The 23,336-nt window shown below is 38.9% G+C and overlaps 2 protein-coding genes across 2 annotated transcripts in view; both read left to right on the top strand.

The window, feature by feature from the left end:
* tbc1d14 (TBC1 domain family, member 14) overlaps positions 1-16,494 on the top strand; it is a 36,784-nt gene extending 20,290 nt beyond the window's left edge. The window contains exons 5-15 of the mRNA XM_053343577.1: positions 4,935-5,059; positions 7,717-7,799; positions 7,943-8,060; positions 9,200-9,306; positions 10,628-10,708; positions 10,789-10,877; positions 11,220-11,291; positions 13,432-13,560; positions 14,189-14,298; positions 15,682-15,940; positions 16,030-16,494. Of these exons, the coding sequence (XP_053199552.1) occupies positions 4,935-5,059; positions 7,717-7,799; positions 7,943-8,060; positions 9,200-9,306; positions 10,628-10,708; positions 10,789-10,877; positions 11,220-11,291; positions 13,432-13,560; positions 14,189-14,298; positions 15,682-15,940; positions 16,030-16,086 (1,230 nt within the window). The 3' untranslated portion in view covers positions 16,087-16,494. The remainder of the gene's footprint in view (positions 1-4,934; positions 5,060-7,716; positions 7,800-7,942; positions 8,061-9,199; positions 9,307-10,627; positions 10,709-10,788; positions 10,878-11,219; positions 11,292-13,431; positions 13,561-14,188; positions 14,299-15,681; positions 15,941-16,029) is intronic.
* A 4,558-nt stretch (positions 16,495-21,052) lies between these two features.
* Positions 21,053-22,066, top strand: ccl36.1 (chemokine (C-C motif) ligand 36, duplicate 1). Its single transcript, XM_053343485.1, has 3 exons — positions 21,053-21,210; positions 21,344-21,455; positions 21,669-22,066. Exons 1-3 carry the CDS (start codon positions 21,141-21,143, stop codon positions 21,760-21,762), a joined length of 276 nt encoding a protein of 91 aa, XP_053199460.1. The 5' UTR covers positions 21,053-21,140; the 3' UTR covers positions 21,763-22,066.
* The last annotated feature ends 1,270 nt before the right edge of the window (positions 22,067-23,336 follow it).

Below are 23,336 nucleotides of genomic sequence, written 5' to 3'. Positions count from 1 at the left end.
ATAACTTTTGATATGAGATCTGAACACAGGTTAGATACATGGATCGGGTTGTGTGTTGAATGTCAGTGCTTTATTGATAATCACAGAAATAGTTTGGAGCATCGAGTAGCAAAAACTGTGTGAAAACTGTCAGCAAATGTCATGTCTTGTTTGATCAGATATGACTTAAAGGTCTCATACAGCTACTTCAATTAACATGAAAAATGTGGCTTCTTTCGTTAAATGGGAAAAGGTTATATAGACAAAATGTAAACGTTATTTTGTAAGGTGTTAGTTCTGGTACAAAAAACATGCTAACTGAGCCACCTCTGAGTTAACAACGCTCACATCAAACTCCTGTATAAAAATACACAATTTAAAATGAGCCTTGTTTGTTGTTGTTGAAACATGGATGATATATTTTTTTAAAAGTGTTAAAGCGATAAATGTGGACTTTTTCCAGTTCTTCAAGGGATCTATCACCAATCATTGTAATGTTAAATTGTCTTTTTTGTCAGTGGCGTTTGGTGCACTTAATGGTACTCAAAGTCCTTGGCAGCATAATTGTGGCAGTCACCCTAGGAGCAAACGCCTCTCATGCTGTGTTTTTTTGGTGAAGTGCTGCTCACCATCCTGTAAACAGACTTTAAAAGTAGTGTCAGCACCTTTTTAAAATATGTCTCTGGCACAGGACAAATATTTAACCATGTTCTAAGAGGAAGTGATGGATAACATGTAATTTGTTTCCTCCTGTCTTGTTCTGCCTGTTTGTTGCCAAATGAAGTGTTGGTTTAATAGGACTAATTGATGAGTGTCAGGGGAATGTACTTTACTGGATTTTGCTTTAGTATTGTTCTGTGGAAACATGATCTTTTGTTATTGTTTTGCTCACCCTTCACATACCAGTAATGCTCCCTCTACTCACTTCACTGTTTTCTCACCCATCTCCCATCACATTGGCACATTCTTCCCTTCCAGACACACCTCTTAGCACCGCTTCACACACATCCCGTCTTGCCTTTCACCTTGATGGTAGCACCTGCATTGCTGCCTGAACAGATGCCAGATTTGCCTTCCTCCCCTCTTCTCCTCATCCTCTCACTGCAGCATCCATCCATTCCCAGGGCGCAACACTCTGGTTAACCTTTTTATCGACCTGCAGCTGTTCCCTCGGGCAAACACAGTCTCTAATCAACCAAGCAACAGTACATACATGTCACTTTTTAATGAAGCTGTTATTTTTATATACTTGAATGTACTTTCCCAAATATTATATTAGATTAAATGATTAGATAGCAGGATTATTAACAATATGCAGCTGCACAGATATTCAGCTTGACCTCAAAATAAATTGCCTTGTGTATGTATTCCCATATCTCTGTTGCCTTAGTAACTATGGTAACCAGTAGAAATAAAGAGGAAAGAAACTAAGAGGTTTTTCATTTTATTTTAAGTGGATTTTACATTGGTTTGGGTCAGGAAACGATAAGAGCAGCTTGCTTGTGTTGGAGGAAGGTCAGCTTTAGTTTAATTGAAATTACTTGTCAGCAAAAAGCTTTTTTTTTTCTTTTTTTCCCCTTTGTATTAGCCTCTGAAATCTCCCCTCTGCTCAGCATGACAGTGATTTGGACCAAAACTTGCAGCCTGGTGATAATCCTCAACACAGTGCAGAGGGGGAGTGAGGGGAGGATAGACACATAAAGAAAGATGAAAGTGATGATGTATGGTGAAAGAGGAGAAAAGTAGGGGTAAAGTACACACACATGAGACTGATGACTCACCCTCTGTGTAGCACTCTCCTCTCAGTGCAGTCTTACCCATGAATCACCTCCTTTCTTCAGCTGTGGAGGAACCGTTTTCCATTAGCACACTAACTTCCAGCTTTACTCATCCTCCTCTCTCCCTGCATCATTGCTCTCATTTATTTCTGTCTTTTTCTGTGTTAACCACTCTCCCTTTATGTTTCATGTCTCAAGGGATGTTTTAGGCTTTCCCATCATCACGCTGCACTTCTGACCTCTTTTACTCACTTGTTTTTTTTTTGTTTTTTTTCATTTTACTTCCCCAAATGCAGATAACCAGCTTGAAACATAACCACCTTCTTTTTTCTGCCCTCTTTAAAAGTTTTTGCAAGATAAGAAAAGTTAATCCTGGTGGCTGCTACTTTGTGTTTGCTGTTCTTGTGCCACTCTTAAAATCTTAATTCTCTGTTCCCAGCTGTCACTTACAGCACTGCCAAATGTAGGCTCCTAATCCACTACTGCATATTATTTAATTGACTAATGTAGTCCTTAGAAGACACCACTTCTTTAGACAATTTTAGCTATGCTTTATTTGTACCAGGGCAGATTACGAATGACTTGGCAAGTTTTTAGCAAAGCAACTAGCTGCTCTCTAACTGTAGCTCTCCCTCTTTTCACTTATTTGCTAATTGTGAAGCACTGAGCTATTCTTCAGCCTAAAAAGCTAATCTTTAGTGCTAGTTAGCTAATGTTTTCAAGCTTACATGTTACAGAAATGGTTCAGACATTTTAGGAAATATGCTGTTATTGCTAATTAGCTAATGTTTTCAAGCTAACACATTAAAGAAAAAAGTTAGACATTTTAGTAAATAAGCTATTTTGCTTTCTTGCAAAGATTTGGAGGAGAATATTGTTAGCCTGTTTCCTGTCTTTATGTTGAGTTAAGCCTATGAGTTAAGCTAACATCTACCTGCTTCATAGTTTAACGGACAGACACAAGAGAGTATCAATGTTCTCATGTAAATGTCAGCAAGAGAGAACACTTCCCAATATGTTAAACTGTTCCTTGAATATAAGATATTTATCATGATGAACATTACCTGCTAAACATTAGCATGTTAGCATGCAGTGACATTTAGCTCAAAGCATTGCTGCAGCCTCACAGAGCTGCGAGCATGGCTGTTTACTGTTAGTCTTTTACTGCTGTTTTTTTTGTTTTATGACACTTTTATTTATCTTTCAAAGGATTAACTTTATGATAGGTGCTTCATAAATATTAGTTATGACTATTATTATTAATTCATGGTTCTTTTTATGTCTTTTTATGTCCTTCCTCCTCCTTTTGTACTGTAATGCCCTGCCCTTCCTCCTCAAGCTAAAATTCAATGTGACTCAGTTACCCTTGTTACTCCCTCAGGACCAATGAAAGCCAGGCAGAAAGCAGCACAAAGACAGATTAATAACATGGGCTACATCGAGCTAACAACACACACACACACACACACACATATACACATATACACATATACATTCCTGTATCGTGACCTGTGCTGATCAATGTGAATGTGGGCGCAGCACAGTGTTAAGCTGATTGAGTCCTCGGCCTGCATTATTAACCAGCTCAACGCACACCGGAGGCCATTTTGGACACACAGTGGGGCATGTGTGTGATCATATTGCACTTGCCCTATTTACAGAGGCTTTCTGATCAAGCAGTTAGACAATGTTGTATTTTCTCCCTCTGTGTTTGAACTGCTCTATCAGATCCCTAATGCGAACTCCTGTATTTAAGCTCAGTTCCTAACACACACACACACACACACACACACACACACACACACACACACACTGTAAGTCAGCTGATAGTTGGCCTTGTGTTAAACTGCTCTGTGGCTTTAGCTGTTACAGGCTGACTGTCACATGGTCTCCTCTTTCTATAGACTAGAAACACTGCCAGTGGTTGAGTAGAAACCGCACACACTCATTAGACACCAGCTGACAAATTCTCAGGGGGCAAAAGTGCCTTGTAACAAGGTTGTCAAAATGTTTTTCTGAGTTTCTGTTGGAGTTTTTGTACATTCATAGGTCCTTATCAAAAATGTAACATTTCCTTCTCCTTTTTTTACTTACTTCATCTCCTTTATTTTCCCCATGCCTCCACTCTTTAGGGGTAGATTTCAGGTCAACAGTATAAGCCACATAAAAGTGGTATACATCATCTGACAGCTGGGAACCTGATAATTAATTTGACATGCTCAGCTCAACTGTCAAACTTTTCTAGTCATAAATCTGTCTTAAACATTGTGTTTTGACCTGTGCCTATTCAAATTGTGAAAGTCTTGAGTGTATAAAGGCTTGGAACATTATGATGGAGGTGCACAATGGCCATTCCCCCCAGCAATTTTTTGGTTGATACCATTTGTTACACAGATTTGGTGTATCATTTTTGACCACTCAAGAATTAAAAACAGTCAAAAATCCCTCCATAATACCACATTAACACAGCAAGACTTTGAAGAACACCATCAAAAAAAACCCCAAATCCCATTTGGAGATCTGAATGATCTAGGTCTCTGGTTTGTGGTTGTAAAGTTACATGACACTGTGATTATCCTAGCAGTCATTTTATACAGCGAGGTCAAAGTGTCATTACACTGTTACTACAATGCAACGGCTACTATGGAGACTAACATCATCATACATGAGTACACTTGGGAAAGTAAAGGGTTATTTAGTCTCATCTTTTGAACCGACTATTCAACAAGCTGGAATGGCATGTTTGGTTCCAATGGTTGCCTTAGATCGTCTAGTTCCTACCAATCTGTCTGACCACAGTGTTAGTTTTATGGTCAGCTGTGACCATTGTGGCAGCTTCCCTGCTTGTGGAACCACATGCTTGTCCTGTTGGCTATCAGTACTTTGACATGAAAAATAGATCTACCAATTCTCCTTGCTCTATTCTTCTTTCTTTCTTTCTTTCTTTCTTTCTTTCTTTCTTTCTTTCTTTCTTTCAAAGTGTGTGTGTGTGTGTGTGTGTGTCTGTGTCTGTGTCTGTGTGTGTGATGAACCCCTCATTGCCAGCAGCAATGTGAAACTAAATCTAGCCCAAATGAACTGACCTCTGAAGATTCCCCTGTACCACTGCTGTAATTAAAACTACTGCTTGTTTATTTAAGTTTCTGTTTTTAAACCGTGCATTTTTTTCCTCATCAGGAATATGAAACAAAGAGTGGAAGAGCTGGACCTGGCAACCCATCATCTCCCAGGCAGAGTGTGAGGAAAAACCTGGACTTTGAGCCCCTCTCCACCACTGCACTGATACTGGAGGACAGACCTGCGTATGTAAACACACACACACACACACACACACACACACACAGACGCACACTGTCTCATGTCAGTGGGTTGTTACACTATCCCATCATCTAAATAATAGACAATAGACAATAAAGGAACATTCGTTGTCTTTCTATCTCCATCTTCACCTCATTCTTTCTTTATCAGCCCTCCTTCCTCCTCTGGCTCATCAGACTCCATTCAGTATTGTTCCAGCCCTCACTGTGTCCATGTTTGTGTCACAGTTGGTAAAAGAGAAGTGCTACTGAAAGTTTAATGGGCTGTCTTGAGCCTGGCCCGATTACCATTCCAGTTTGTTCACATACTGTCAGAGTGACAGACCTATGCAGGGCTGCTCTGCCACACTGTTACTACTTCTACTACAGAACATGGGGAATGAAACCTGTAGTCTAATTTAGACGCATTTCCTGTGTGAACAGAGTGAAGTGTGGTCTTAACACCATTGCTACCAAAAGTTCGAGTAGAGCTGCTGTTCAGACTTCCAGCTGAATGCAACCTCCCATATCATTTTCTTACTAACTATCACCATCTAGTGGTGAAATGCAGCTGTTTTTATTTACTTACTCTGTAACATTGGAGTGCATCATCTATACTTGCATGCTGAACAAAGAGAAGAGTATTAGTGATTGTAGGGTTGGGTTTTATTTGTGCTGTATTTGCACTTTCAAAAAAGCAATCAAGAACATCTACCAGACATGTCCTCTTAAACTATAGTGGACAATACCTTCTAAATTATTTAAATGAATGCATTCATACAATCAAGGATTGATTTAGCCAGACATTATTTATATTACATTAAAAGGCAAAAAGGGCAAAGCAAGAAAAACACATGGTACTGTATTCATATGTGTCAAAACATAATCCTTTGCATCCCCTCTGAGACATAAAGCCTTCTAGAGCTGCCAAAAAACCCTGTATATTAGATATCAATCATTTATAGTTGAGCTAAGTTCACTCTTGCTAGTAGTAGGCTCACAAAATAATCTTAATTTAAGGCCCACTTATTGACTTTCAGCCTCATCTCAATGTCTTCATCAGCATGAGTTTGCTCAATTTGGTTGCAACAAATTCTTACAGATTTAATAAGTGACTAACTTATACTTTGATAGATCAATTATAAACCATTAACAGGAACAGCTTGAGGGTTGCCAGGTTGTGAAAAATGTCTGTGGTTAGTGAGTCATTAATAGAGGCATGTGGGTTTTTCATTTTTCAATAAGCTGCACATATTTGTTAGAGAATTTTCCGTTTTAGATGCCACATATATTGGGATCCACATGGACCTTGAGGTCATGGTAGAAACAGCACTTACTCTTCGCCGATTGAGTCACACTGTCTTCTCTGCCTTGAAACCATGAGCAGCTGTCTGTCTGTCTGTGAGGTTTTGGGGAAAGGTGGAGTCAATCTGATAACGGTGAAGCAGCGTTACTGTGGTTACCAAGGTCAGAGATATGACTGTCTGACTTCCTAAACCAACAGATGGGCAACTATATTTCCTTGTTTGTAGAATAAAGAATCAATCGGTCAAACAAATTTGAGTTTGACCATTTATGGGCATAAAGTAAATGTGGCACTATCTGTGAAGGCTTAAAGACTATCCACCGAGAAGAGTTTCCTCAGATCTCCACTGATGAGTTGATCATTGATGAACAAAGTCTCCATATCAATATTAACCATCAGTAAAGCCATTCATTACAACATGTAAACCCTTCATGACTCATTAGAAATCCTGAATGAACTGTCCATGCATCTGTTGAATTTCTAGTTGGGTGACATAGAGTGACACTGCATGGAAAAAGCTTTAAAAGAAAAGTCTGTCTTAAAACAATTATCAGCTGTTACCTAAATGGCAGTTTTTTTCTTTCTGTAATCATTCTTCCTGTTCATACTGGCTTTTTAATGATCCATTCCTAATGTGAAAGAGAATATAAAGAATGTAAGATATGGGGGACACAATCTAATGTCCATGTCTTGCTTAAAATGTATAAAGTTGATCTGAAATGAGTATGAAGTTTCAGCAGTCTACACTTATATTCATATAGTTATTATCTTTTTTAGTGCAAAATTCCATCTTTTTTTTAGTCTCTCCACTGCAGCTCATCGGGGAAATGAAAAAAGGGAATTGAAAGATAACCACTCAATATGACTCAGACTGCTGAAGCATCATATTTGAATACATTTTTGGAATAAGCAGATTAGGAATGGATCTTTAAACCGCCAGTATAAAGAAGTGGAATGATCATAACAAGGAAAACGTGATTCAATGTTCATATGTGCACCTGATAATTATTTTAAGACAGACTTTAAAAAAAAAGTGAACTTATCCTTTAAAGCCATGCTAATGGCCTTCCTGAGGCTTTGTGGCTCTCACTCATCAGGTATAAGTGTCCAGAGACATGTCTCTGATATAAGACTGTAGCAAGATAAGCACACTATAGAGTTCACCCTATGCTCAGTCAGCTCATCCTGCCCTTCTTTCTGTGACTATTTTCCTCTTCTTATACCCTGCAAGCTTGCTCACTATGAATAATGCAATGGAACCTCAGAGAACATATTGTTGCTAACTCATTTACGTGTGTGTGTGTGTGTGTGTGTGTGTGTGTGTGTGTGTGTGTGTGTGTGTGTGTGTGTGTTACAGGAATCTGCCTGCCAAGCCAGCCGAGGAGGCACAGAAACACAGACAGCAGTATGAAGAGATGGTGGCCCAGGCCAAGAAAAGAGGTGAGCACTTGGTTTAAGTCAAGACTGTATCCATTCATTCATTTATTCCTCCGTCTTTCTATCAATTTTTCTTTTCCAGCTGGTTTCTTCCCTCTTTTTCACCCCTCTAACCACATCTAATCTCCTCACGCTCCCGTTTGTAGAGTTGAAGGACGCTCAGAAGAGAAAGAAGCAGCTGGAGGATCGGTGTAAGCTGGAGGAGAGCATCGGCTCAGCAGCTCAGACCTGGAACCAGGAGATCTTGCCTAACTGGAGTACAATGTAAGTACAAACAGAGCACAAAACCCACCTTGTTTTTCCTTTGCAAACTTTATTTAATTAAATATGGAGCATGCTTAACTTTATCATCTTTTGTCACATTTTCCCAACCCAGTGGTATAAATCACTTTTGGTATTAAACTATTGGCAAATACTTCATCTGTGTACATTTCATCAATCAGTTTAGAAATCAAAAGCAAAGCAGGGTTGAAAGTTGAGGCATAGATTGTGGTGAAGATCAAAACACAATAGGTTTTTTTAAATATTTATTTGTGTTGCTAAGTTACGCTTCTGTTTGAATGGAGCAGTATCCCCGGTGACCACAGCTAATGACTCAGTTTAGCCAGTTTACATCCCGCAAAAAAAAAATCACAGAAGAAGAAGATCAACCGTGAAAGTTGCCCAGTACCTTCGAAACAAAAGCATTAGGCAGGATGATACTAGTGTTATAATCAAAGTAATTCAGCTGTCTTTTTGATATTAAATCTGATATGGGATCATGTACTGAACAGATGTAGGAGAGCAGTGCTGCAAGGAGAAAATACAAACAAATCATCTGCTTTTATTCCCAAATATGGTCACCATCTCATCTGCGCTTGATGTCTCAGCTACATGAAAGCTGGGGAATTCTTGTTCTGTATTAACTTGTGTCTGTTGCATGCAGAGGAAAAAAGCTCTTCAGCAGCAGGCAGGGCAGCTTGTTTTATCAGTATGAAACTATCAGCATTTGTTTGTTTTCTTGTGTCAGCTATCTGATGGCACATTTACTGTCATGTCAATACACAGGCAGCACTGGGAATTGCAGGGTAAACATTATAAAGTATGGTTTATTATGGTTTTTGAAAGTGCTGAAACACAAATAAATAGAAGTCAAAGATTAAGAACTAACAGTTAGTTTGAACCAGAAAGAAAGTCATTTCCATGTCAGGGAGAAATGACTGCCACCTTGTGGTCAGTAGTGGAAACACTCTAGAGGTCTAAAGCAGAAAAAGAATCGCCCCATGTTTTGATCTTTTTGTGATTTGCAAATAAAATTCACATGAGTGGATTTGGGAAATACAGACATTGCTGCTTTTCTTTTTTCATGTAAAACACTCAACTGAAGTCCAGTGCAGGAGTTTTAAACTTTGTTTCTCCTCCAGGTGTACATCTCGGCGAGTGAGAGACCTCTGGTGGCAGGGCATCCCCCCCAGCGTCAGAGGCAAAGTGTGGAGCCTGGCTGTGGGCAATGACCTCAACATCACACACGGTACATAAGCCTCATCTTTAGTTTAGTTGAGTTTATTTAATTTTGAAATGTATGCAACTCACATACACATGTAAACAAATGAAGTAAATAATCATATATCCTCATTTTCTTCATCTCCATTAGAAACAGTGATAAACCATAAAAAGGCAAAAGGTGTAGGATGAGGCATTAGCTTATAACAACACATTTATAATAATATATACATAATACACAGAAAATATACACAGATATATACATGTGAGTGTGTGAAGAAGAAGAAGTCTTATAAGAAGCTACATTCATGTGTCTACTCAAGCTGCAGCTTAAAACACTCCAGTATTGCATATTGTTTTCATATCAGAATGTACACACACACACACACACACACACACACACACACACAGATGGGTGTAGCAATTTGTCTCAGTGATTGTAATTGAATAAGAGGCAGCGATATAGCAGAGGAAGGAAGATGATGTCCATTAGGAACAAGCACGCTCAAATGATTCTCAAATACAAGAGGGAACGAGCTGCATTCAAATGAGTTCTCTGAATCTGGCTGGAGATTACACACACACACACACACACACACACACACACAGGGTTTGTGTGACTCGAAGTTAGAGCTCATCTTGAGAGAATGGAATGAATTTGTGGTGTGTGTGTGTGCGCTCCTCAACACCCTCAGGGCTACTTACAGATAAGCACTCTGTAGCTAACTTGCTGAGCTGGTCCTCCTCTCTGCTCTGCGCTACTGAGCCTTTTACTGTAAATGGAGCACGGTCCTGTGCATTATCACTGTGCACACACCACCGAGCTTAGTCCCCCCTTCAGATTTGTCGGCCCCTTTTTATAAATAGCAGCTCAATGACAGTAATCCCCCATTTAAAGTGGAGCAGTTTCATCGCAACTGCTATGACTGTATAACTTGGGTTTTATTTTACTTGAACCAAATAATTAGCTAATTATAAAAGGTTATTCTTGCTGTTTATACATATTTATTATAGTTATACATTTCTTCTTTTTATCTCCTACGTATCTTCATGTTCTCAGCTTCTCCATCATTCTCTGTAGCTCTGTTAAATCTGCCAACTGTGCAAGGTCTGGGCCACCAGTGCAGAGCTTCATCTACATCTCAGACAGCTCATTATAGAGATCTAGCATCTCATCACTAGAGGGCAGCCACAGGTCAAAGCGTCAGTGTGTCGCAGCAACATAAATGTCTGAAATGGAAGGAGCTCTGTTTGCTTTAATCACCCACAGCGTTGCTCCCATTTAACTGTATAGTCCTCTCCTCTCATATTGACTGTGCCGTGATGCTTTTATGTCCCCCCCTCCACAGAGCTGTACAGCATCTGTCTGTCCCGGGCTAAAGAGAAGTGGAGGGCTACACCATCGACCGCCCCAGAGATAGAAACTGAAGGTCTGTCATATATTCTGATCTCCTAAGTTGAATTACTTCCACGTCAGATGTGTTCATTAACGACCTGCCATGTTTTCCAGATGCTGGTTCGTCGGATCGAGAGTCGAGCCTGGAGCTGATCAAGCTGGACATCTCTAGAACTTTCCCCCAACTGTGTATCTTTCAGCAGGTTGGTGATCAGAGCATGCCTGCACCTCTATTTGTTTATTTAATGTTTCTATTATTCAGAGAAAGTAATAGGAAACACACAAAAGAACCACAAGTTTTCATTTTGTTCTTTTTTTTCTAGGTTGAGAAAAGTTTTTCCACATTCTCACAAAGTTATAAACGATCTATTAGTCTTACTTTTTACATTATCACCATGGTAACCTTGGCTAAAAACAGCAAAGCATCACATTAAAATGATGTTGTATCAAAGTAACTCTAACACTGGAGTTTCTGGGAATGTGTGTGCGTGTGTGTGTATTTTGGCCTGTTCCATTGTCTTCATTATTTCTTTGTGTATCATTAGGGTGGGCCCTACCACGATGTGCTGCACAGCATTCTGGGAGCATACACATGTTACCGGCCTGACGTCGGTTACGTAAGTCATACACACAAAACACAGAATATATCCTGTTGTGATACTTAAGGACACTATACTTTTTTTTCGTTTTCTTATATGTCTGCTGCACTTTAACTAGATGAATAAACAATCACAGTAACAGTCATAGTAACAGTGCTCACTAATAATAAGGGAACAATGATGTAAGCTATTACTACTGGTCTTTCTATGAAGGTTACTGTATCAGATCTCCCACGTAAAACCTACACCACCACAGTGTGATTGTGGTCGGGATGACTGACAGCTTCAGGTGTTCCATCTCCGCTCAGTGTGAAGCATGCACCGGATGGGAGAAGCTCAGTGGGTAGACGATGAGACTTTATACTCCGTCTCCGTTAAACAAAGAAAAGGTTACATTTCAATCAACACTGAAAATAAAAACATTCACCAAAAGTTCCAGTTTATTTATTTTTCATTCCAACCATATCTATTAAATACATATAGTGGTAGAAGAAATACAATACATAGCTAAGAAACATGAGAACACTTAAATAGACAGTAAAGCAGTTCTATTAAAATAAAGTGTAATCAAGTGCCTGATACAATCTTACTAAATAACAACAGAAATCATTTAAGAGGTAGCTGATGGGTTGAGGTCCCTTACATACTGTTCATATTCTGACTCATTTAGTCTCTACACCAATTCACCCATCAATCATTTATAAATGTATGAAAATAAACCCATTCACAATCACTATTTTGTAGTCCAGAAAAAACATTTTATAGAATATGATGAGTAAAACATATTTGAATGCTGATTTTTGAATTTTTGTTATTAAACATACATCAAACATGTACATTTTTGTATACTGTGGGTCAAATTAGGAAAGTCCTGCTTAAAGAAATGTCTATCTTAAATTAAAAAAAAAAAATAAAAAAACAACCCAGAACAGTATGTGAGGATATAAAGAGTCTTATTGCGTATTGCAGTGTTTCTTCTGCTCATACTTTATACTTTGTACTACTTCTGGAAACACAGATTCAAATTAGTCAAATTAGTCAAGTGCCACATTGATTATAAATGAGCTGCTAACTCTAATCGGCCTGCTTTTTAACCACAGACATGTGTTGGCAGAATGACTAAAAACATAAATCTGACTGCTTAAGATCAGACAGCTCTACCTCACACTACCAGCTGACACTGAAATGTTACAGAGGTGACTGAGGCTCATTAAACAGGACTGACTGGAAATCCAGGCAGACTAGATGCACACAACTATGTGTAGCAGCGTGTTCACAGCTAATGCGCACAATCCCAACCTTACAACTCAGTTCAAGGCAGGTTGAGCCCTCTAATCGGCTCTGGATTTCCACACCACTACTGCAGGAAAATATTCAAATATCTGCCTCATATTCAGTGTATCTATAAACTGCAGTGCCCAGTTACTGGAGGCAGCTTTGCTCCTGTGTAGGTGTCATTTCCCAGTTTGCAAACCTCATCTTTTCCTTCCATCCACCCCTTTTCTTCCTTTTGAAGGAGAGTTAGTAATCATATGCGTCAGTGGCTCATTACTGTTACTGTCACGCTCACATTATGCACCCGAGCCCTGACCTTCCTCTTGTTGCTTATGCGGCTGTTTTGTATATTAGATTTCAAACCTCTCCTCACACATGCTGTATTTTTAATAACACACAGGAGACTAAAGAACAAACAACCTTTGACCAACTTAAATGTATTCTCTTGTCAGCCAGAAGCATTAAAAAGTCTGCTCTGTATTGAACTGTGTTTGACGTGATTCAAACCCTTTCACATCCATCATGTATTTGCATTTTCTGTAAGTGTTCAGCACCACATTTTGCATGTTGACGCTGCGGTTTGCTGTGTAGGAGCCCCATACTCTCTATACTAAGGTAGAGATGACTGTCACTTCCTGCACTGACCCCAACCAAATGAGATGCTACACACACACACACACACACACACAAGGGCACATGCACATAATATATGCATTTGCTTTGCTTTTTGCAGGTCTGAGCCATCATTGTGAATGTTTACCACTGATTCAAAGTTAGATGAATTTTTATTTTTAAATAGTGCACAAGTATTTAGCTTGTATGTTTCTTTCTAACACACTATATACATACAGCATCGCAGTAACAGTTCTGTTTGTGTGTGTAGGTGCAGGGAATGTCCTTCATCGCAGCAGTGCTGATCCTGAACCTGGACACAGCCGACGCCTTCATAGCTTTTGCCAACCTGCTCAACAAGCCCTGTCAGATGGCCTTCTTCAGAGTCGACCACAGCCTTGTCAGTACACACACACACACTTCAATAGTTCCACCATCAACAAACCCACATGTACATCCCCTAACCCGACAGCAATGCCTGTAAATTACACATACCATACATGACTTGGGTAATTTTCCCATATAGGTTTTAAACGTCATAACATTTTACAAGCAAGAAAGTTGATTTTATATATTAATGCACAACAGTAGTTGTGAGTACATTATTTGCTATATTTAGGCTATGTTCAGGATAATAGACTTCCTGCACACTGGATCATAGCTGCCAAAAACTTTATTTGGACTGAAATAATACAAAGTTTCAACCTTACTGGTCTTTTATCCAGCAAATAAGCAGAAAACATAGAACATACAGCATTTACAATATAACATGACCTTACCAAAACTCAATATTTCCAAAATAACAAGTGATAAATACATAAAACATACACTTTTATGCAAATATTGTTAAAAAGAAAGGTATACCATAACCTGACCACACTACACACTGTTTACATTACATTCTACCAGACAGGTTGATGCGCTGTCATCCATCTGTACTGATGACTCACAGCCCACTGCTTATAGCAAGAGTGTGGTTTGTGTGTGTGTGTTCCTCTGTAAGACCACCTCCTCTCTCCTCTCTACAGATGTTGACTTACTTTGCAGCATTTGAAGTGTTCTTTGAAGAAAATCTACCAAAGCTCTTTGCACATTTCAAGAAAAACAACTTGACCCCCGATATTTATTTGATCGACTGGTGAGTCTGAAATATTCTGCACCCCCTCCCTCCCTCCCTTTTTTTTTTTTGTTTGTTGCATTTTTAAATGTCACAGCACCTTTCCTCCATTTAGTTCATACAGCTTTACATTTTAAAACCACAGTATTAACACCCTAAAAGTGTGACATGTGATCATATAGCAACACTTTGCTCACATTGGGCTCTGTGGTTTCAGTATCAGGTGTACTTCTCAGAAAACAGGACGGGGCTGTTTGGGTGGGCACTTCACCCACCTCATTAAAGCTGTGGTTGGATATTTTCTTCTTTCATATTGTAAAACATCTACTAAAATGTGATCCTCTATTACCACCAAGTCTTTGCAGTAAGACATGGCTATAGCATACAAACACCCTCTGGAAAAAGGAAGATATACACACATACAGAGTAATGTTTCCACAGTGGTCTCCAACCCTGCTCCTGGAGAGCTACTGCCCTGAATGTATTAGGTATCTCCCCCCTCTAACACACCTGATTCTAATAAGTAACTTGTTATCAGTCCCTTGTCAAGCTTCAGCTGCTTGATAATACAGTAAGTTACTTATTAGAATCAGGTGTGTTAGAGTGAGGCCATACCTAAATCCTGCAGGGCAGTAGCTCTCCAGGAGCAGGGTTGGTGACCACTGCTCTAATAAAACTAACATCAGCCTAAATAATGAAAAGCAGCTATGAAGACTAAAAATGGCATAGCACAGGAAATGAAAGTTATACAGTTAACAAGTACAAGCCTGAAAATGACAGATGCAAAACAAAAGCAGAACCAATTAGTTGATAAATGATTAATCAGTCATTTAAAGGACAATTCTAATAATTGATGAATCCTCATTTTACAAAAAATCTCAAAGTTCAGCTCTTTAAAAGTGATTATTTGCTGGTTTTCTTCAATATCTATAAAAATGAATATATTGAGATTTTTTTAGACTTTTGTTCAGACAAAAAAGATAAGATAGAATGTTATTAGTCAAGCAGTCGTAAAATAAAAAGGGCATCATTAGAAAGAAAAAAGAACAATGAATGATACAAGCAATAAATAAAACAGTCGTAGTAGTAAAATATAGCAGAAAAAACATTCTAAACAAATAGTAACATTATGTACAAGAGAAGAACTGAAGTAGTAGTAAACCCAAGAATTTGAAGATGTCAAGATTAAGGCATATTTCACAATGTTCTGTCTTTTTACAGTCTAAATGATTGATTTATATACTGAGAAAAGAATTGTAAGACAAATCAAATAGTCAAAATAAAATAGGATTACACTCCTGATCCTGGGCTCTTCTAAAAAGATTTGAAATGTTTCCCTGTTGTGCTTTGTCGGCACTTCTATTACAAAATATGCAACTTTGCTGTTTCCTCTGTCCCCTGCAGGATCTTCACTCTGTACAGTAAGTCTCTGCCGTTGGACCTGGCGTGTCGGGTGTGGGACGTGTTCTGCAGAGACGGGGAGGAGTTCCTGTTCCGCACGGCGATGGGCCTGCTGCGTCTCTACCAGGACGTCCTCACCTGCATGGACTTCATCCACATGGCTCAGTTCCTCACCCGCCTGCCCGACCTCATCCCCCCCGAGCAGCTCTTCCAGCAAATCGCCGCCGTCCACATGACCAGCCGTAACAGGAAGTGGGCACAGGTAGGAGGATGTTAGAGTTTACACCCAAGTCATAAACGATTGTCTGTGTCATATTGTTTTTTAAACGGCTTCTTCTTTCATTTGTTCAGGTTCTGCAGGCGTTACAGAAAGACCAGGAGCGAGGCAGCCCGGTGCTGAAGCGCTGAGCTGAGGTCACACACCAGCGAACTCGACCACTTCCAGCGTCAACCCACTTCCCCCCTCCATCCAGCCTTTGGGAAAAACTGAACTCAACAGGTCAGATAGACCTGAGAGATACCTGGTTGTGGGGATGCGGTTGAGTTGCTCTTCTCCAGAGCCGTGTCACCGCTCTGACTGGAACCAGGACCCTGTTAAGGGGGTCTGCAAGTGAAGGAGCAGGGGTGAGAAAAAGGAATACGAGGCCTTATTTAACTCCCACGACCCCTCCTCTAATCAGAGGCCCAGCAGTGGACTGGAAACTGTAGCTGGCACAGGCAGAAGAATGTATCACACACTCCCACATACATGCACCTACCAGGCTGGTTCAGGTCTCCACAGACAAGAAGAAACCACAGAGATGCCACTTATTATTATGTGAAACATTTCTCTGCTCTCACTGCTTTTTCTCGCTACACTTTTCTTTTTTTTTTGTCTTTGGCAAATTAATCTTTAAATGTAGCTATTTTCAGACAAAACATGAAGTTTCTACATACATACAGTCTACATTTCAGACTGCTCTCTATAAAACAACCTGAAACATCTCATATCCAGCTACAGTGAGTACAAAAGTAATGAAAAGCAGAGGAAGAGCTGGAAAAAGCAGTGTGCTTAAATCACATCTCCAGAGTCACATCTGTTAATGAACCTCAGCTACTGTCTCTGTCTCCATCTCTTCATCTCTGCACCTAATGTTTTGGTTTTCCCTCATAACTTTAATCATTCCTTCATGTCCTCTGATGTCCTCGTGCTGTTCATTTCTTCCAGTCAGTGTAGATTTCCTGAAGCATTCCATGAAGTTATCTCACTCTTGAAGAAGTTAGTGAGTTAAAATACATGAAGATTAAACAGAAATGCACATAACGGTTTATATTGTAGGTTAAACACCTGAAGACATGTTTGGTGACTCTATAAGAGCGCTACGATGTTACATTTAATAAAATGTTTTAAGCCTCTTAAAAGAGGTCATAAGCTGCCTGTAAAATGACTTTTACAGTATATTTATGTCGAAGAAACTGGAGTAAATAATGTGTGTTGCTGTAAGACATTGACATGGCCCTGTCCCTTTGTTAGAGGTACATTTCAGCTTGTTAGTGTTTTGATTCCTAATGTCTTGGTGTGAGTGTGATGTCTTATTTAATGTTTATCAAAAAGACAATGGGACATAAACTGAACCCTATGTCGCTGTCAAATGAAGAGTTGCTGTTGGACCTCTCCCCTACCAAAACTGTTGAAACGCAGGGCAGAAACGTCCCTGCCTAGAATTTGCTTTGCACATTGAAAAAAGCCTATATGTAGTTTCTCTTTACAACTGTCGGCCATTGTTGCTGTAGTTTGCTCTGGACCTTACTTCACATGCTTCACGTATGTTCTTCCACTGTTCTTGTTGCTCATTGTGTCTGATATGGAGCATTAATGTCTGTGAACACGCTCCAAGAAACACACAAGTTCAAATCAGTCAATATTTGTTTTTGAGGCGCCTCCAACACTGTTTGCTCCGTCAGTCAGTTGTAACAAGCGCTAATTTCGCTAATTCCACCACTTGATGTGGTTTTTGGTGGGTTTTTTTTTTTTTTTAAATGGACCTCTTTGGAAAATACACTTATTAGCTGTCTTGTCAAGAGTTAGATGAGAATACGGACACCTCTCTTGTGTGTCCATTAAATATGAAGCCAGGAGAGTTAGCTTATTTTAGCATAAAGACTGAACACTTAGCATTTAGTGTAGCTCTGTGCAAAGGTAACAAGCACCTTTTTTTTGTAAAGCTCACTGATTAGTAAAATGCTTCATCTCTTAAATTTGTTTGTTTAATCTTTAATTAGCTAATTATTAAAATGTAGTTTTACAAGCTGTTGGGTTATTTTTTGGCTAGATGCGCTAGCTGCCTAGCAAACTCACATATTACTCTCCATAAAAACACAACTTGTCATTTTTATACTTCACTTTTTGTACATATGAAATAGGTGAGCTATAGAATATTCATAAATGAGCTTTGGAGGTGCAGCTAGGTTGGATTTTGCCGTTGGACAGAGCCAGGTTAGTGGTTTCCTGCCATTTCTAGTCTTTATGCTAAGCTAAGCTAAGCTAAACACATCCTGGCTATATATTTATATCTAAAAGACAGATATGAGAAATGAATTAGTTTCCTTATCTAACCCTCCAAGAAAGTGAATGAGTATTTTCTAAAATGTTCAACAGATTCAGTGGTTGGTGGGTTTTTTTGTCATTACGCAATGTTTTGGATTGATAGTCTACAATTTCCTCTCACGCTGAACACATCTGTGTCAGTGGTCACCTGTCCCCCATAGCTGTCACCAGTCCCCCATAGCTGTCACCAGTTGGGCTTTGCGGGTGTTTTTATAGGAGGTTGTTAGTGTGTCACTGTGGTAAATGTGTAAATCTACCCAGACCATTTGTGGGGCGGGGCCAAGCCGCTGTTGACGCACTTTTTCCTGCATTGTGTTGATGAGCTGACAGCCAGCTAGTACACAGTGTGTCTTACAAATCACACAAAAACAAGCAAAGCACCATCTTATTGTTGACACGTTTGCAATAGTATAATTAAATATCTATTTCTGTGATTGAGTTTTTCAAAGAGTTGCTGCCCATTTTGCACAGACCTGTTCATTGAGGTAAATAAAAGCTGAGAAGTGTAGCTCAGTTTGTTTACCCAGACAACAATCTTAAAACAGATGAACCTGCTGTTGGTGTTGACTGTGCTTTTATCGGTGGAGGAGCTGCTTCATATGATGTGATGTGCTACTGATTTTATGTGTGAAGTTTTTCTTTTTGTGCCCTAAAATAGTGGAGACCTTCCCATGTGGCCTCAGTGTCTCTTAGCTAGTCTGCACCTTCTTAAATACGCCTGGACCACATCTGATACACGCTCTTATGTCACTTTTTAAAATCCCAATCATGTGGGCCTGTTTTGGGCTGCTACAGATAGACGGTCTGTGTATCAGTGTGTGCATCAGCTCAGCACGGTGCAGCAGACTTTCTGATCACTCATCTCGATGCACTCCTCCCTCCCACTCCCCCACTGTGGTTACACACCACAGGACTGCAATAAAGCTTTTTGCACATATATGTAAGCCTTTGAGTTGTGCCTCGCATCATCACTTTATGTCATCGCTTACAGGTTCAAACGGGTTGTTCATTTTCCATCTATTCTTTTTTTTTTTTTTTTAATTAGTGACCAGCTAACAATGCAAGCTGAGTGTGTGTGTTTTATGTTTGTGTCGTTGAGTGGTATATCCAGAATGAGATCTGTTAGTTACGCTAATATTTAGTTGTTACATTGGCCCTTCCAACACTACCTGCTTCCTGTCCTTCTGTCACACAACACGTTATGGCAACAATGTATGATCCACAGTGGTGTAAAACAAAATTCAATCAAACTCAATTTGAATAAAAGGTATATAAAGTATTGTTGCTAAATGATCTGTTTGATTTGGCTGGATTTCATTTCTTGGGTTCGGTTTGTTTTTTGCTGTCTAATTGCTGTTTTTTTCCTCAAGAGACCCCATGTACTGTAGAGGACTGATACATAGAGGGCATACGTGGAGACAGCAGAGGGTTATCATGCAACTGTATCTCACTTGAAATGTATAAAAAAACATGGTTTTATTAAAATAAAGAGCTGTACATATACTACCAGTCACCGGTCTGTGTCTTTGTTCTCACTTATTACTTTTAGTACATATTTTATTTTTTACCCTCAACCTACCATGTCAATTCATTTGGATGAGGATTCCTACATTTCCCAGACTGCCTTTCAGTGAGTCCAGTATCAAGATATTGCTGTCAAATAACATTTGACATAATTAGCTGGCCAATGAGTGTGAGAACATGAGGTCCTGGTTACTTCTAACTTCTTTCATCCAAAATGTGACGGCTCTTGTTGCAGCATTGAGACTTCTATCCAATAATAAAATGTTATTTATGCCCTTTTTAATATTGAATTTCTAACAGTATGAGTTAAAAGTACCTTCCACCAATTTTACACATAATTAGTTGACATGATAAGGGAGCAAACCCTGTGTGTTTTCTGAGGCTCTGGAGGAGCTTTGTCAATTTCTAGAGGAAATAACCCTGATAATGTCTCGGTAATGTCACTGAGCTAGGACACATTTTTTACAGAAAGCCTATGTTACAAATAGCTGTCATGGAGGTTGAAAGAAGTGTATTTACCAGACATAATAATAATAAGGGTTTATCTTGCTTTAGTTGCATTATGGGAAAGTAGGGTCCAGTGATTTTAAAGCTTAACCAATACTATAGACTAATGGTATTTTCAGAGTTGGTACACTTGTTAACCACTGCTTGTAATTACTGATTTCACAAATCAACAGTTTCAGAATGAGTTTGTGACTTCCTCTAAAGGGTCTCGGTGCAGCTGTTTTGGTGCATACCTGAGTATGATTTACTCATGATGTGACATGACTGTGCAGGTTGTAAATGGACTAACAGAAATAAGTCACTACTGATTAGTACAGCAAAGATTAGATTCGTACATGTTTAAATGTACTTCTTTTTCTAAGCACACAGAGTTCATTCTTGTTCAAGATCATCTAAAGCTACTAAATACACCTTGAGGCACATGGCTTGCAATCTCAAATTGCTAGATTACCTGTTTAAATGTCATTATAACATGTAGTTAAAGTCAAGATATCTCAGTATGATACTCTTTGTGACCAGCTTTCTACTAGTAATTGCTTCTTCTTTAGTTTACAGTCTTACTTTGAGCACCATCTCTGAGCTAACCACACTTGCATTTCCTGCAATATACCTCTCAACCTTTTCAAACCTGAGTGGAAAGTTTTTGTTATAGGCAACTTCAGTCCCCTCAAAACCACAACCGCCCGCCCACTTTCACACCAGTGACAGTTTTCTTAAAAGAAATGTTTGTCTTGATAAGTGTGACACCACTCTACCTGTAGTTTAGTAGCCCTTTACTGCAGGTGAGGAGCAGCTGTGATAAGAATCTCCATCAACATCGTCTCCATAGGGACACTGAGTCATCATGAGGACCAGTCACATCCTTCTTCTCTGCATCCTGGGAGCTGCACTGCTTACCACGGTGTTCTGCAACAGTAAGATACATAGATTTTTTTTATCATTTATACATTTAGGCACATTGTGTGTGACCAACGTGAGCAGGTGAACAGAAAGATCTCACTTTTCAAATCAGCATGATAATACGTTACATTCTTCTCCATTCTTTAGATGCAAATGGTCCTGAGGAGTGCTGCTTCAAATTCTACCCGAGAAGAGTGAACAAAAAATTAATCTCATCATACAATATGAATGATTACCGCTGCCCGAGGACTGGAGTCATGTAAGTGCTCAATACACACAAACATATATATTACATGAGGCTCTATTTTTATTCTACATCTGTACATCTACTTTATTTTTCTGTGTCTCATTAAAAAAATAGCTTTTCATACAGTTCACTTCAAACAGTTTAAAGTGTTTGAATCTATGTGTTAATCTATATTAATTACTTAATAAAAAAGGCCTTCAAAATTTCGTTGTTACTTTTTTTTAGTTTGATGACCAAAAAAGGACGTCACATCTGTGCAGATCCCAATCTCTCCTGGGTTCAAGGCATCATGAAAACTCTGGATGAAGCCCTCCTGTAAAGCAGCCCCCCCTCACCCCGTCTCACTCCTCTGCAGAGTTACTTATTTGAGGTTATTTGATGCTTTGTTTTTTTGTTGCAAATCACATATTGTGATTTTTTAAAATTTTCCTCACAATATAGTAATGCTTTTGGTATTAATGTCCAAATCTGCTGTAAGTAATGACATATTTTGCTTTCAAATTGAGTCATTTTGAGCCTGAATTGGCCAATCTATCTGTTTTTGTAATATCTTTTAAATGCTTTGTATTACCCACAATATCATATAAACCTCATAAATACATTAAATCATTTAGAAACTTTCACTGTTGGTGTCTCTTCTGAAATCTCTCCATTTTGCGCAAGCCTTAAACTAAGGTTTGAACTAGAGGTGAGCTCCTCTTAATAAGACATTATACTCACATGAATTTCGGGGAGGGGGAGTTTGTCTCTAAAATATTGACCATGTTCTATTTTTCTGCACTTTCATTATCATGGATTATGCATAAAATGAGTCCACTTTCACATTATTCCTCATTTTAAAAAAGTGAGCTTTAATATAGTTCACACTAGGCATGGGATGATAACCGTGTTCAAGGTATACCGTGATATGAAAAAGTCATGATACCCGAAACTGCCAAATGTTCTGTCATACCGTTCCTAAGGTATGAGCTGTTTTTAGTCTGGTTAAAGACAGGAAGTGGTGGTCAGAAATCCCTCAGGTGGTGCAGCTGCAGCGTAGAGTATCACGACCCCTCACACTGTCATTACAGATTCAGGTTAAATGAACATGCCGGTCTTTATTTTTCTTCCTTTTAGAAACATTTTAGAGCTGTAATTGAAATACCACCATACCGTGAAATTTTTGCATATGGTTATCATACTGCCAGAATCTCATACCAGCCCCATGCCTAGTTCACATGCTGCCTTAAACAAAGAAATATGTTAATTTGTGTGTTTAAGAGATGGCTAAACTGTTTCCAGTCTTTGTGCTAAGCTAAGCTATGCTAAGCTAATCGTCTAAAACAAGGAAGAGGTATCAACTGAAGAAATCAAATATGCTTCACACCGTTCCTTTAAACAAAAAGTATTACAAAACATTTTGGAATTACAACAGTAATATTAACAACTATTTATCATAGTTATTGTTATAATAGTAGTATTAGAAATAATACATTCATTTCCTGCTCATAGTATTATCAACAGTAGCAGCCAGTAAAGAGGAGGTCAGGAAAGGTTTATATATAGATATATATATGTGTAGGTTTATATTTAGCATTCTGGTTCAAAAAGAAATGAGTCTGACCTTTGGACACACCTTATGAGAAGAAACTATGTAGTCTTCATTACAAAAAAGATTCCAGTTCCACTCTACATGAGGTAAAGTGTAACTATAAGTCAAAATATTAGCTTGTTAATAAAAAGATGATTTTTAACCTTTATAATTATGAATATAGTGGAACACATTAATGGGGAATGTAATGGACTCAGAGTAAACATTAACCACCTCTACTGAAGCAGATGGAGATGAGTTGAACAACATGAACATAAACCACATTTGCTAGAGCAGTGATCAGATAGCGTGTGTGTGTGTGT

Source organism: Scomber japonicus, chromosome 22, assembly GCF_027409825.1.
Source record: "Scomber japonicus isolate fScoJap1 chromosome 22, fScoJap1.pri, whole genome shotgun sequence".
NCBI classification, from domain to species: domain Eukaryota; kingdom Metazoa; phylum Chordata; class Actinopteri; order Scombriformes; family Scombridae; genus Scomber; species Scomber japonicus.
Note: the sequence above shows the minus strand (reverse complement) of the source record. Positions and strands in the feature narration are given on the sequence as shown.